Below are 15,354 nucleotides of genomic sequence, written 5' to 3' on the forward strand. Positions count from 1 at the left end.
AATCAAACAAACAAAAGATATAACCAATTAAATATTTTTCTTTTTAATAAATATGACTGCACTCAGTCTAATTCTGCTTAATCAAATTATACATTCAGAGCTCATGTCCATGTGGCTAACGAATCAAAAAATATACATATAATTGTTGCACAATGTTCTGGAAATAATTCTGTACTATGAATGGATCAAGTGGCTAACCACCTTTATTGCAAACAATCGAGCGGCTAACAATTAATTTTATAGCGAGCTGCCATTAACCGAAGGATCAGGCTTGTGAGCAGCCAGCAAGAAGTCCAGCATGACCTTGTTGAACCGAGCTGGATCATCAAGCTGTGGAGCGTGGCCTGTCTTCTCTATGATCTCCAGTCTAGCATTCCCGTTCAAAGACCTGAAGAAAAGAGTAATTTTTGTACAGGACAGGTCAATAATTTGGTTATCGTTTAGCACAGCAAAATAAATAAAAATGGAGGCAACCCATGAAATTGCAGAAAAATGAAGAGAGTGGCAGAATACAGAGTGTGAAAAATCCATGCAGGTTAGAGTATACCTCTGAGCTGCAAACGCCTTCTCTACTGGGAAAAGCTGATCATGGTCTCCCCAGATAATTAGCACCTCCTGAACAGAATTGCACCGTGGCCAAAATTCAGCTAAGCCAAAGCGTAACCAGCGAACACAATGGATGAACTGTTGTATCAAACATACCTGGGATAATGGTGTCACTTGGAATTTATCTGTGCCGACTGTGATCCCCTTCAAAAGATCAATCATCCGCTCCCTGTTCGCCGTGAAAAGTTTCTGACAGATGATAAAATCGTCTGTTTTAGCAACCTGCCCTACCTCACCGGAACTATTAACTGCTACTATCTGAACGGCCTGAAGTACAGCTGCAGTATTAAGACCAATCGCAGACGAGCAGGGACAGCCGACAACAGTACTATCAAGAAGGACGGTAAGGGTGGAATTTTTAGATTTTGATCTTTTAAAAAAAATTCTACGCAGAAACATGTAGGGAAACATTGTTAAAAAATAAATCATTTTTCAGTGACATAAATATTGATACCATTATTAAATAGCACAATACCATAATAATTGACGTAGTGATAGATATCACATACAATCTTGCAAGTTCAAAATAGAAGATCATACATAAAAAAATATTAGAACGTTAATTGTCGTGATATCGTGCTATTTAATTACGATGTTAAATATTATTATGTCATATAAATGATTTATTTTTAGAAATTAGTTTGACAATATGTTTTTTAAATGGTCAAAATATAAAAATTTCACACCGACAAGGGACGATTCCTATCGAGTCGAGCGAAGCAGTTCGGCATTCATTCCTGCGGAGTCCATGGTTCGTCTTCGTCTCCAACTCTCTGTCCGAAAGATGTCGCGTACAATTTTGATTGTAACTCGGTACTGCTTTCCCTGTCAATATGAATCTACCCTCCCAACGTGAAGATGCTGCTACTTCTGCAAAATCACCGACCAGGTTGCTAATATATGTATTTAGAATTTAGAGTTATTTGGCAGAGCTCTGAGGTCTGTATATAATTTAAAGTTTGTAAACATCTATTTTTATTTTAAAATAAGAATAATATGGTTTAATCAAATATCATCCATTTTCTTATAGCTCCGGCTCAAAAAATTCTAGAGTTAAAGAGATAAAAAAAGCTCTAAATACTTTTTAAACTGAAGCTCTGTAAACAGTGTTTAGATCGATGAGTTCGTGGTATAATACTAGTGTCGCATGGAGTTCGGCCGTGAAAAAGGTTAGAAATTCTGGTGATAATATTTTCTTTACGATAAAAATGAAAAAATAGACAACATACGTCATTATATTTGCTAAAAGAGATAATATATCGGTGTATTTATAATAAATCTAGTACTGATATTAAGTACTTAAATTCCAGAAAAACCCTAGAACGGTGGACCCGGACTATATTTAACACCTGAGATGCTGAATATGGTCAACAATATCGTATTTAGCACATCAAATGCTAAAAATTATCTATATTAGGTGCCAAATACGGTGCACTATACCGTACTCGACACCTCATGCGCCGAATATGACCTAGCTGATGCGCTCGTCACTTCCTGTCTCTGCTTTGGCGCGCGGTGACGTTGTGTCGTCTCGCCGTCACTTCCTTTCTCTGTTGTCCCCAGTAATTAGTGATCCTCGTGCTGTCGTATTTCGCTATAAAATGAGAGTGCACTCGTGAGGAGTAGCATCAGCGCATGCACGAGCCGCAACACGAGAGGAGAGTAGAAGCGCGAGTAAAGGAGGAGAGGAGAGGAGAGGAGAATCAGCAGCGCAGCGCGTGGAGAGGAGAGGAGAATCAGCTCGAGGTGAGGAGTAGGAGCAGCGCGAGTAGAGGAGAATCAGTCCGAGACAAGGATGAGCAGCAACATGAAATACAACAAGTACTTAAATTATATTTTTAATTAGTACTTACAACAATAATAGTAATTAGAGTAAGTAGAGTGTTTAATTTGTTTAAATATATTTGTTCAATTATTTGCTTAGTTTGATTATATGAATCTGATTATTTGCTTAGTTAGTGTAATAGTAATTAGCGTGAATTTGTATAATTGTAATTAGCGTGATGTTGTATAATAGTAATTATTTGCTTAGGTTAGTAAATTGTACAATAGTAATTAGCGCGAATTTGATTAGTAAAAAAACTTGAGTTGGACAGAAAAATTCAATTCAAATCACAATGCACCGATAGATTGTCAAATTAAAATTTTCAATTAATAATGGTGTGCGTCAATTTCATTAGTTTTTTAATGCAATCCATTAAAATAGTGATCTACACATGAACTTCTAGCCTTAGTTAAATAAAAGAAGCAGCTATGAAGTAAATAGAGGAATATTTTTAGTGTCTTGTACTCACCGTAGACTTCATTACTCCGCTCAGCTCACTTAGCATAAAGAAATCTATGAATACGTTAATAGTGCAGTGTCAATTTATAATGAGATTGAATATTTGCTCTATATAACTTTCATGTTAGTTTAAATGATATTTTAATTCAATATTGAATATTAATTATTTTATTTTAATTCAATAATGATGATTTAATTAGCATTATTAATTACTTAAATATTTAGCATGTGTATCGTGCAAACATCTAAGTAGTAATTTTATTAGGTGTACCTCTGTTTAGCAAATACGGCATGACTTTCCATATTTATTATGGAGAATGTCTCGTAGTTTTGCACGGGAGGCTCGTAATAATTCAGAACTGCCAGCATATAGAGAGTTCGGTTGAGGTACCTAATGACCTAGATGACCTGAAATCACATGTTATGAGCCTTTTGCGTATAAACCAGCAAATCTATATTAGTGTCCTAGAGGGTGTGCGACCACGGGTTGTTTCAAACAGCTCGGTTATTGTCTATACGTTATTCGAGATGAGAAGGAACAAATTATGAGCTTTGTACTCATGCAAGACATTAGAGGAGAACTTTGATATAGGGTGTACGTAAACATAGTGCCACGACTAGTGCATAGGATGTAGTGACTACCGTGGAAGAATCAGGTCAGCAGGTGATGCATGAAGAGGATGGAGGGCATGTCGGGGAGGGCAGTTCTGGTAGAGGAGTTAGAGTGAACCCTTCTGATGTAGATATAGGATGCATGTATGATGAATCCAGTGGTAGCGGGGATGAACAGGATGCTTATAATGATGATCTGGTGTCGGCAATCCAGTACTTTCGTGGTGCTGGTTTGCTGGATCTTACCGTCGTTGAGTATAACACTTTATATAATTGGGGATATTAGAATAGGGACATTCGGGTAGGACAACAATTTCATAACAGGAGGAGGTCGTCCACTTTATTAGCAACTATGCTGTAATAACAAGAAGGGACCACAAGTGCATCCGGTCTAACCCTACGGAGTATGAGGTCAGGTGTATCAAGCACCCAATTTGTCCTTACTTCATACAAGCAATAAGCCAAAATATGAGAACTATTTTGTGATCAGTAGACACACCCCACATACATATAGCAAAGAGGCTATCAGGAATATGAGCCACGTTGTTGATGCGAGATTCATAGCCTAACTCTTCATCACTCTTGTTGGCACGAACATTTGTTTGTCATCAAAACCTATTATGGAGGAGGTGCAGACTAAGACGGGTATGCTGATCAATTACCACACTGCATGACGAGTGAAGTAGAAGGCATTGAAGATACTGTTTGGAAGCTTCAAAGAGTCTTACAACTATACTCCGAGGCTACTGCAGAAAATTGCCATGACGAATCCAGGCCTTGGTGGACGATGGTGGATGAGCCGATCAAGCTAGATGATGGGTCATGCAGCACCATTAACCGATACCTCATTAGGTTATTCTGGTCCTTTGAACAATGCATCGAAGCTTTCAAACATTGTAGGTCGGTTCTATGTGTCGATGCCACATTTCTGAGTGCTAAGTACCATGATACCCTTATGACAGTGATGACGGCAGACGCAAATAATCAGACCATTCCTCTCGCCTTTGCAATGGTTGAGAGTGAGAAAAATGATAGCTGGCTGTGAATTCTCACTTTGTTGAGGACACGTGTTGTGGGTAACGGAGATCTAGTTTGAATCATCTCTGACCGTAACAAGGGTCTTCTGCATGTGTTGGATGTGCTGTATGATAACACAAATGACTCAATTGCATAGTCTGATGTGAAGAAAAGATGGTGCATGTGCCACTTGGGAGTGAACATATACACAAGGTACTATAACAAGTCTCTTGTAAAGAGATTCAAAGGTTTGTGTCTGCAGAACCAACAGACGAAGTTCAACGAGATATGGAGAGAGTTAAATGAGACCACTCGAAAGATGATGGCAGATCAACAAGAATATGAGGACCATCTGCGAAGGCAAATGGTTAGGGGACAAAATATCGTTAGCCGTTCACGTGATACGTTTAGCCAGTGGATAACGGGGAAGCCGGCAGAGCGTTGGACCCTAATCCATGACACTCATAGTGCCAGGTTATCACTTAGAATTTAAATGATCATATTGAACTTTACCTTATGCAAATAGGCCTTCTAATTTTTTTAATCCTATGTTAGATACATCATCATGACAACAAACATAGCGGAGACGTTCAATAATGTCCTAAAGGGAGTACATGATCTCCCATTGTGTGCTATCATTGAGCTCACATTCTATAGAACGACAGACTACTTTCGAGACCGTGGTAATGCTGCTATATAGCATGTTTACATTTTGTATCAACCATGATACCTAACGCCAAAAAATTGTAACTTCCTTATGTGTGCCGTATGTTAGTGTAATTGTCTTATGTAACCGCACTCGAATCAATTATAATCAGTCGTTAGTCTACAAGCCTTCTTTACCTCGCAAATTTGGCGACAAAACATAGGCACGTGACCCTATCCCTGCTGTGATGGAAAGTCACAACTCAGTATATATCATTTCCCCTTTGTGCAAATGAACATGTACAAATCAATTATTGTTGCTCAGACCTGTGACCTTATCCTTTTGTCTACAGTACCACGCATCTTTCTCTCTGTTGTAATATCGTTCAAAGCAACAAATGCAAACACAAACTGCTACAACCACACCCTGCTGCCAGCACAACACCTTTGTCATGAGTCAGGCTTTAGACATGAAGTGACCACACAATGTAGCTTGAAACATGAAATGACAACACGCTGCTACTAGCACAACATCTCTAACATGACTCACACTTTAGTCAGAAAGTGACTACACGACTCACCTTTAACCATGAAATGGCAATACATCTATCCTGACTAATGCTTCATACACGAACTGATCACATGACTCACCCTTAACCATTCACATCGGATTCCATTAAGCATGTCTCGGGTTTGATATTAGTCACAATTCTAACAATTAAGAGACATATCTGCTCCACGAATTGCTTGATCTTGATGTTAGTAACCACTCTAATATTTCTACGTATCAAATCTGTCACTCATGTGACTGAGCATAATAGTCAAAACATTTGGAGGAATGGATGGTTGCACCATTAAAGTCCTTCAACGAGGTCATATGCATAGAGACAAATCAACCACACGAATCTACTCTTCAAGTAAACCTAGCCATGCTGGGATACCACATATTCTTTCTTTACATGATTTTGCAAATTAGATGCAATCAGATTTATACTCAACTTTCTGTAAATATCATTTATCATTGAGTAAAAAGGCATTGGCGTCAAAGACTCCAAACAAGAATATTGTGCTTTAGATATTAAGTAACCATACACTACTTCAGAACACCACATATATATAGTGCCCTATCAGTGCCGGTTTGACAGTAATCAGAACTGAAGATGTATCAGTGTCGGTTCTTAAACTCTCGCGCGCGAAAAACAGCTGAGGAGATAAGAACCAGCACTGATAGTGACTATCAGTGCTGGTTCGTGGCCAGAACCGGCACTGATAGTGACTGTTCCAGTGCCAGTTCTACCCACGAACCAGCATTAATAATCAGTATCAGTGCCGGCTCGTAACTATTAATGTCACAGCTCATTTAAAAAAATTTATAACTTTTTCACACGAAGTCAGATGGGAAAACTTTATAGGAAAATTATAGCTTTCGATGAGATCTACAAATTTGTAGTTGAAAATATTTTAATTTGAGGTCATTTAAATGCCCAAATAATTATAATAAAGTAACTTTTTCACACGAAGTCGGATGGAAAAAAAATTGTATGAAAATTGTAGCTCTCGACGAGATTTACAACTTTGTAGTTGATCACTTTTTTATTTGAGATCATTCAGATATCTAAATATCTATTCAAATGTTCGGTCAAAAGATATTAAAAGGATTTATTTTGCTACTATACTCATGAACGGACGATAGCTGAGATGGTTAGAGGGATCATACGTACGCATAGGCTATGAGGTCTTAAGTTCAAGTCTTTGTTTCCGTATGCAAGCAAATATTATATGACTTTACGAATATTAGGCATGGTCAGGTGGGCAGCCTCTGGTCGGGTGCTTCTAGTCGTGAAAAAAATTTAAAATTTTTTTTGGTCCGAAAAATATTGAATCGAGACTGACTATCAATGCCGATTGGAGCCACTAACCGACACTTATAGTGATTTTCAGTGCCGGTTTCATACCCGGCACTGATAGTCAGTGACTATGAGTGCCGAGTAATCAGTGTCAGTTCAAAATCCGTCACTGATGACGATTTTGAACCGGTACTGATGACGTATTTTGGTGTAGTGATACAATGTAGCTTTAATAATGAAATGACAGCACACCTGCTGACAGCACAATATCTCTGTTATGAATCACACTATACACACGAAGTGGGCACACGACATAGCTTTAAGTATGAAATGACAACACCTTTGACGTGAATAAATCTTTAGACAAGAAGTGACCACACGCCTTAACTTTAAATATGAAATGACAATACCTCTGTCCTGATGTAGGCTTTAGACACACTAATGCTTATGCTAGTGTCCTCTTATGACTAATGTTGTAGCACGAGCACCTTAGAGACTGACATAGACTGGGGTTGTATCACTAACACCTTGAGGACTAACATTAATTACAGCTCTATCATGAACCATATGATTGTATGAACCGTTCAACACATAAAGATTGCTTACTTTAGGATGAATGCTTAAAGCAACCTTTGACTTTGGATTAAGATTAAAGGGATAAATGTTACTTCCACACCCACTAAAAATCTATTCTCTAAGCAAACGGGCCTCCAAAATCATACAGTCACAAGTAACTACAATAAATTCTCAACCTTCAGGGACAAACATTAGTGATAAGAGGACACCAACATAACATCTTTATCTTGGATTAGGCTTTAGACATAGAGTGACCACACCACAGAGCTTTAAGTATTAAATGACAACACATATATCGTGAGACACCCTTTAAACAGAAGTGACAGCACGACTCAGCTTTAACCATGAAATGACAATGCCTGTATCATAAGTCAATCTTTAGACAAGAAGTGACCACATGACATAACTTTAACTATGAAATGACAACACATCTGTTGTGAGTCATGCAATAGATACGAAGTGACTACATGACTCAGCTTTAATAGGAATCCATGCCTCTATGCAGAGGCAACAATAACTCATGCTAAACGAAATAACCACACCAAGCAAAAACTTTCGCAGAAAATCTCTGCAAAGCATCAGTGCCACAACTTTTTCAGCTTTCACATGGAATCCTATGCTCCATCTCCCACCCAAGCCCATGCACCAGCCCCCAGCCACCATAAATAACATCACCCTCATCCATAGACCAGTCATTCCTTAGCTCTCTCAACTGTAATATCTTACTCAGCTCCACTAAACCCACCCAAGAAACATTGGGACACTTTCATCGGAATCGAATCGTCGATGTGCTTCGGTGGCTACCCTTATAGGCTTCGAGACTTCCAATACATCTCCTACACCTATGGTCTACACTTCTTTATATGTGCCAACTACCAGTACAACAAGTCTCAATATGGACCGTACGAGTACCCATCGGTATAGCGACATACATCACTCATGTGACACTTTTCATATAATTTCATGCACTATCTTACTAATCTCTCATCTTCTTTCATTTATCTAGTCTCCTCTATCTCTCTGTGACTTCATAGAATGGTTGGATATGGAGCAAAGTGACGACCAAAAGCAATGGGTCCAAATGAGCATACGGTGGAGGAGGGAAGTGTACGAACGCTGAGAGTACAAGCAACAGCAGAAGGAACTACGACTTAAGTGTCAGGAGGAGGAGCGCATGAGGAAGGCAGCGGAGGAGCGCTCCGCGACTGAAGATCACGAGGATGAGACGGAAAGGAAGCGGGAGAGGACCTGTCACGCTAAGGCTTTGGGCCCCGATGCTCTGAGGAAGGCAAATATCCCAGATGCACTCAGTAGAGAGTATCTTTTGTAATCCGATCTATTTTTATTCCCTAAGACATGTTAGTTTTAGCAGCGACATGCTATTAAGTTAGTCGTTAGGCGTACCGTAAGTACCAATATTTGTTATCATTATCTCTTTATGGTTAGTGTCAATTCACGCAATGACGAAAAACCTCATGTCAAATGTAATATTTATCAGCGTATGTAAACTCTATACCGGGTTATATGATAATTATTCTTCATAACTGTTAATGTTCATATGTTAGAATTTGTATCATCCAAACGTTAATTCACTACAAAATTACACAAACAAATATATTAAATGAATAATAAAATATCGACAAAATTACGTCTAAACAAATTTACACACACTCACTCATCCAGTTCCTTTCTTTATTTATTCACTCGTGACCTGATGCAACAAAGTTGTGCTACGGCTCCATTATCACCAGTACGTACTGCACACTATGCAGAGAGATAACACAAAATGATACATACACTTACTACTTCAGTTCTTTTTTTTATTTATTCACTCGTGCCTGATGAAACTAAGTTGTGCTAAACCTCATATGCGATCATTATGCGACATAAAATGACACACGAAAGCGTGGGCTACAAAAACGGGCAAAAGTGTTGGCGCATGCATCGAAAGCACGGGGACATGACGTGACACCATGCGAGCCGCTTTTGAAAACTGATGTATCGAATACGATATTGTGCACCGTATTCAATACCTTATATGTCGAATACAGATAATTTTCGACACATGAAGTGCTGAATATAACGATGTTGCCCATATTCAGGTACCGAATATGACCCGGGCTCACCATTTCAGGGTTTATTTTTAGAATTTAAGTACCAAATATGAGTGCTAAATTTATAAATATATCGATATATTATCTATTTTGATAAATACTCCGATTGAAAAAGACAAGTGATTCTAATCTACTGATCGAAATGTGGACTTCCGGGCAGAAGAAACGTCAACGCGAAAGATTTCAGTTTGCAGCGCACCTGGATGAAGTCCCGGATCAGGAAGTCCGGCATCATCACCGCCGGCGGCGGACGGTAGGAGGCCATCTCAATCAGCTTCCGCATCGCAGCGGGCTCGGCGGGCAGGAGCACCTGGTCCACGCTGCTCCACCCCTCGCCGGCCCGCTTCAGGAACCCCCTGTCGTCCGCCGCCGTCTTGAGCAGGTCGGAGCTCGCGATCACCACGGGGCCCACCCTGCCGGCCCCCGCCGCGCGCGCCAGCCAGTACGTCACGAAACCGCCGTAGCTCGTCCCGGCCACGGCCACGCGCTGTCCCTTCAGGCCGGGCAACACGTCCAGCAGCGCCGCCAGCGCCGCGGCCTGCGTGGCCTCCGACGGCGGCGGCGACGCCTCAGAGGGGTACGAGCTGTCGCCGAAGCCCAGGAGGTCGGGGACGATGACGTGGAAGTGGCGCGAGAGGGGCCCCACCTGGAAGCGCCACTGCCAGGTGGCCCGGGGCCCGAATCCGTGGACGAGCAGGAGCGGCGGGAGCCGCGGCTCCCCCTCCGGGACCCAGTAGTGGACAGTGCAGGTCGCCCCGGCGCCGCCGTCCCGGTAAGGAAGCGTGGCGGCGTTCGGGCGCAGGCCGGCGGCGAGGAACTCGCGGCGGGCGAAGTAGTCGAGCACCGGCACGAGGCTCAGGCTGGCCCCCATGGTTGGTGGTGCTGAGCTACCAGCTGTAGTGGGAGGTGTGCATCATGGCAAGAGAGTGGCCATCGGAAAAAAAAGAAACATCTCGGGTTTGCAGGGTAGTTGAGTGGGCTAAATATCTAGGGAAGGGTAGTTGAGTGGACCAAACATTTTGTTAAGATAAAAAATAAAATGAAATCGTAAAGGATGAACAGTTGGTTAGGGCGGTGATGATGTCGACGGAGTTCAGAAGAGCCGTCCGACCCTCTAAGATACACGCCGGCGTCGCGGGCGCATAACCTGCAGTGTTGCAAGGGAGTAGCGATCAAGCGTCCGTTGGGTTGTCCGAGCTCATTTGAAAGACGGTACATATACAGTATTATTTGTTTGTTAGCAGTATGTATTTAGTTTAGTTAAGAAGGGATTATATTTGGTTGTATGTATGAGTATAAGGTGTATGGGATTGAAATAAAAAAATAAGTGTTAATATGATATTTATTTTACATAAATACACTCTATAATACTTAATTTATCATATTAAGTTTTAACCTAATTTAAAATATACTAATATTAAGTTAATATTTACTAATTATATGCTAATAGTATCATTAGCGTAGCCTGGTACAGGAGAAACAGATATGAAATCCATTTCCCGAGAGCCAAACTACAACATTGAATTTGTATCGCTAGGAATAGGCTCATGCATGCGCCCAGGCATCCAAACACGTGTGCCTGCACACGCTAGCCAGCACCATATACAGGTAACCCAGCAGACCCCAAGCGAAGATTCTTATACTTTTTTTAAGCCTCAACACTGGGTATAGGATGTAGTAGCTGAACACATGTCTAAACACACATCATACCCTACACACGTATCCAGACACATCTAAAGACACACGCTAGACCTACAAACTATACTCACACACATCTATTGAAGAGATTCATGAAGCCTGAGATTTCGCAAGTGACGGATACACCACCCTTTCATTGTGGTCCATAAGCATTTGAGGATGCCCAAAAAATTAATATTAGGGGCAAGACCGATGACACACCCTGTCGGTCTCAAGAATCGAACGCGAGTGGGTGGGAGTGAACACCAACACTCCCACCACTGGGCTATCAATCTGTTCTCTACAATTGTTTTCTTTGTTCTGCAAGAGGGCATTATTTACCAAATAGAAGAAATATATAAATGCCACGAGTGTTGGAGGCAAAGACCAAACAAGGGATAAAGGGAGACCGACTCGAGCATGGCAGCCTAGCGTGAGTGTGTCTGGACCAGAATGGGTGCGATGAGTGCGTGTGTGGCGTGTGTGGGCGCAAGTCTGGCGCTAGCTTTTCTAGGTCTGTTATAACCCGAGTAATTTGGAGAAGGAGGCAATCAACTTAAATACAACTATCTTCTAGCTAATAGAATTCCTCTCTCTGTCTCCAATCTCTCTTCTTCCTTTACTTCTTTCTTGTTCTCGCCAGATTCTTCCTCACCGGGTCTTCAACGCGTTGCCGGATGGCAACAATGCTGATAATTGGTAACCAGAGCAAAGATCCTGGAGGCACATGATCACTTCACCCGCTTCCAGTGCAGACTCGGTGCGATTGGATCCTGGTACCAAGGCGATCATCGACGAGATGAACTAGCACTTCACCTTGTGGGATCTCAAGTGGGAGCAACACTTCCGCGAGCAGGACCAGAAGAAGGAGGAACGTGTGGAAGCCTTGGAGATGGCGACAATGGTGATTGAGATGTGAAAGCCTCAAATTGAGAACATCGTCGATGGCATCAAGTTGGAAGTTGGCAAGCTCAACAAGCACTGGCAACGAATCATACTCTAGTAGTCGATGGGAACATCAGGCTTGTTGCTGTAGCCAGGATCGACGTCTACACGCTTATCTATCAGAGTCCACGCTGATGGCCCAGTCGGGCACCGCGTCGAACAGCTTCACCGCGAGAGTGGGCTGGGGTCGGTGACTACCCTTACTCATCTCCCGGTCATAGGTACCATGGATTTCATCTCAACACCTCCACTGCCTTTGCATTCCGAGTTGCCTAGTCACTTCCACAGCAACACACACAGCTCAGAGCAATCACACTTGAGTGAAAGGTTGCCTAAGATGAATTTCCCACATTTTGATGGAGAGAATCCTAGGTTATGGCAATCTGGTTGCGAGAATTACTTCGACATGTACTCTATAGAGCAATCGCATTGGATTCAAGTGGCGACAATGCACTTTATAGGCCCAACGATACAATGGTTGAAGTCTGCTGAGCGTCACCTGGTTCATGTTGGTTAGGTTATCTGTGTTGAATGATTCGAGAGAGGTTTGGCCTAGATCAGCACTATTCTCTCATTAGACAATTGTTTCACATCAAACAATTTAGCATAGTCACTGATTACGTGGATAGGTTCTCACAATTGGTCGATCAGCTGGATGCTTATCAAGCTATATCTGATCCACTCTATTACAACATGCGGTTTTTAGATGGATTACATGATGATATAAAATCTGTAGTTGCTGTTCAAAGATCTTCAAATCTTGATGCTGCTTGTGCCTTCGCCTATTTGCAGGAGGAGATGACCGACTTGGGAATGTGCAAGGAATTTAAGCGCACTGACACACCGTTATTCAAAAAACCAGTGTCGCGGGGACCTTTTCCTCTACCTCCCTCCTCCAAAGCTGGACAAAATGGAGTCGTTGAGATTAAGCCAAGATAAGCGTGGGCAGGATCCAGCTAAAGCACAAACTTTGAGAGCGTACAGGTGCTCGGGGACTATGTCAGCGATGTGTTGAAAAATGGAGCCGTGATCACTATTTCGCGCAAGGGAAACATGTGTCGAGTTGTATTGATAACTTTGAATATAGTATTGCGAGCGTGCCAGTATATAAAGTATACGAAAGACGTGAGGACAATGTAAAAGAAACATGTAAATTTTATTCATTCATGTCGAATTTATAAAGTACAATTTCTTGATTACAAAGTGTTACTCCACAATGCACACGCTTTCTGATTTATGATTTCTGGAGATAGCTTCAACTTGGTTCTCGGGGGCTTCGTGAAGCGACTTCGGTTAATTACGCCCGTCTTCAGGCTACCTCTGATTAAGCTATGCTGGAGGTTATCATATCGAGATTATCTTCGAGTCTACAAGGCTATAGTCACACGCAACAAAGACAGAGCGAAGTAATTACATTAGAAGCAGTAAAGAGGATAAGAGTCTAGCATAAGCTTTTTGACTGTTTATGTATCTCGGGTAATCATTAGCCTCGTATGGGCCTCAGAATAGTGTATGTATGAAGAGGTGGGTTAGGAGCGTGACACGACATGTATCTTCTATCAGAAGCGACAGCGAGACCATGACCAAGAGCTCAACGCCACACTTGACTCACTATAACCCTCTTTGGGCCTTAGACTTGTCCTCATCGACTGTCTCCGAAGGCAATAGGCAATGAGCTACATAGGCAAAAGCCACAAAAAGACGAAGGTGATTACTGTGGGCCACGAAGTCTCATGCTGTAAAGGCACTATATTCTTTGCGATCAGTGTTATATGATAGCCACATAGGCATTATGCTACACGGGCAAAGTAATATGATAAAGCTACAGAGGCATCTGTAGGGCAAGCAACAATGAGCCTCAGCAACATAGAAGTAATCACAAGTGGATCACCATATATTTTTATACTCTGCAATCAACCATCAACAACATAGATGCAATCAAAAAGGGATTGCCATCTAATTTTCATATTCTACAATAAGCCATAAGTAGACTCAATGTTAATATGAGCATATCCTGCAACAAAGACTAAGGGAGTACCCATCTGACAACAGAAAAGAGAGTAATAGGACTATAAAACAAAATAGCAGAGCCACATCTTTGATAGCAAAAGGGAAATAGCACTTGGGCAAACAACAACAAGTCACCATAACAGGGGTTCAACATTCCTCACGCACGTATGTTCAGAATCCCAACATAAACATATCACTGGGAGGAGGAGCAAGCACCAGGAACATAAATTCCGGGGCAATAGCAATTTGTCAAAGCCCACATTGTCTAGTGAACCTCACAGGAGAACTGACAGAATATCAACCAAAACACATGAGCAAACTAGTCACCAGAACAAAGATCAACATCTAGGCACCGCATCCAGGAAACACATGCGTGCACAATGGTGAGCACAAGTGGTGCGACGGCAAGGCTACCGCGACTCGCGGCCAGAGCCCGGGCTTTACGAACACATGGCCAGAGTACGAAACGTCGATGGCACACAGCTGGAGCCCGATGCTTCTTACAGCACATGGCCTAAGCTCAAGTGTCTACTGTGTAAGTCAAAGAGGGAGAACCAGCGACTGGGCACGATCGCATGCATCGTAGTGCAAAACTGGATCAAGCACCCGCTCATGGTGCGATGGCTGGCACAGAGAGAGAACATGAACATAACACGGTAGCACGATGACATGAAGGCCAGGGACAAGCACATGCGCACCAGAGAGGGGTAGGAAGTGGAAGTCATGGCCAAGTTTCACCTTGTGGAGTGACAATGGAGGAGCACAGGCCAGCCATGGTGATCAGCGTTGGTGTTGGCATGTCGGTGTAGCAGCGAGCTGAACTGTTCGAGCCCCCAGCAGGTGGCAGCAATGAGGTGCTACGGTCGCTAGGTGCATTCACAACCGGGCAGAGCCGCCGGCGTATGTGATGACGAGCTTGCTGGCGTGGTGGGCTTGAGAGCGGCGGTGGGGTGTCGGTGCAGCAGGGCTTCACTGTGGTCTCCAAGATCGATCCCCTTAATAGGACCTCGACGTGATTGCT

The 15,354-nt window shown here is 42.2% G+C and overlaps 1 protein-coding gene across 2 annotated transcripts; it reads right to left on the bottom strand.

Moving 5' to 3' along the window:
• Window positions 1–20: 20 nt before the first annotated feature.
• Window positions 21–10,664, bottom strand: LOC133911725 (uncharacterized). Of its 2 annotated transcripts, none has more exons than XM_062354095.1 (4): window positions 9,901–10,664; window positions 703–873; window positions 548–615; window positions 21–388 (listed from the first exon to the last, which is right to left on the bottom strand). In XM_062354095.1, the coding sequence occupies exons 1-4, from the start codon at window positions 10,570–10,572 to the stop codon at window positions 238–240; spliced, it is 1,062 nt and encodes a 353-aa protein (XP_062210079.1). In that variant the 5' UTR covers window positions 10,573–10,664; the 3' UTR covers window positions 21–237. The 2 variants fall into 2 exon arrangements, with proteins under 2 accessions (XP_062210079.1, XP_062210080.1); XM_062354096.1 differs by having other exon boundaries at window positions 703–795; window positions 9,901–10,662.
• Window positions 10,665–15,354: the final 4,690 nt, after the last annotated feature.

The sequence above is a fragment of the Phragmites australis genome, chromosome 3 (genome assembly GCF_958298935.1).
Source record: "Phragmites australis chromosome 3, lpPhrAust1.1, whole genome shotgun sequence".
Lineage (NCBI taxonomy): Eukaryota > Viridiplantae > Streptophyta > Magnoliopsida > Poales > Poaceae > Phragmites > Phragmites australis.

What these genes read in the sequence shown, in the direction of transcription:
- LOC133911725 (XM_062354095.1), bottom strand. Translation starts at nt 10,572, where the DNA reads ATGGGGGCCAGCCTGAGCCTCGTGCCGGTGCTCGACTACTTCGCCCGC. An exon ending in TGATCCGGGACTTCATCCAG is followed by an intron (nt 874 to 9,900) that starts GTGCGCTGCAAA and finishes GCTGTACTTCAG; the next exon opens with GCCGTTCAGATAGTAGCAGT. An exon ending in AAGTGACACCATTATCCCAG is followed by an intron (nt 616 to 702) that starts GTATGTTTGATA and finishes AATTCTGTTCAG; the next exon opens with GAGGTGCTAATTATCTGGGG.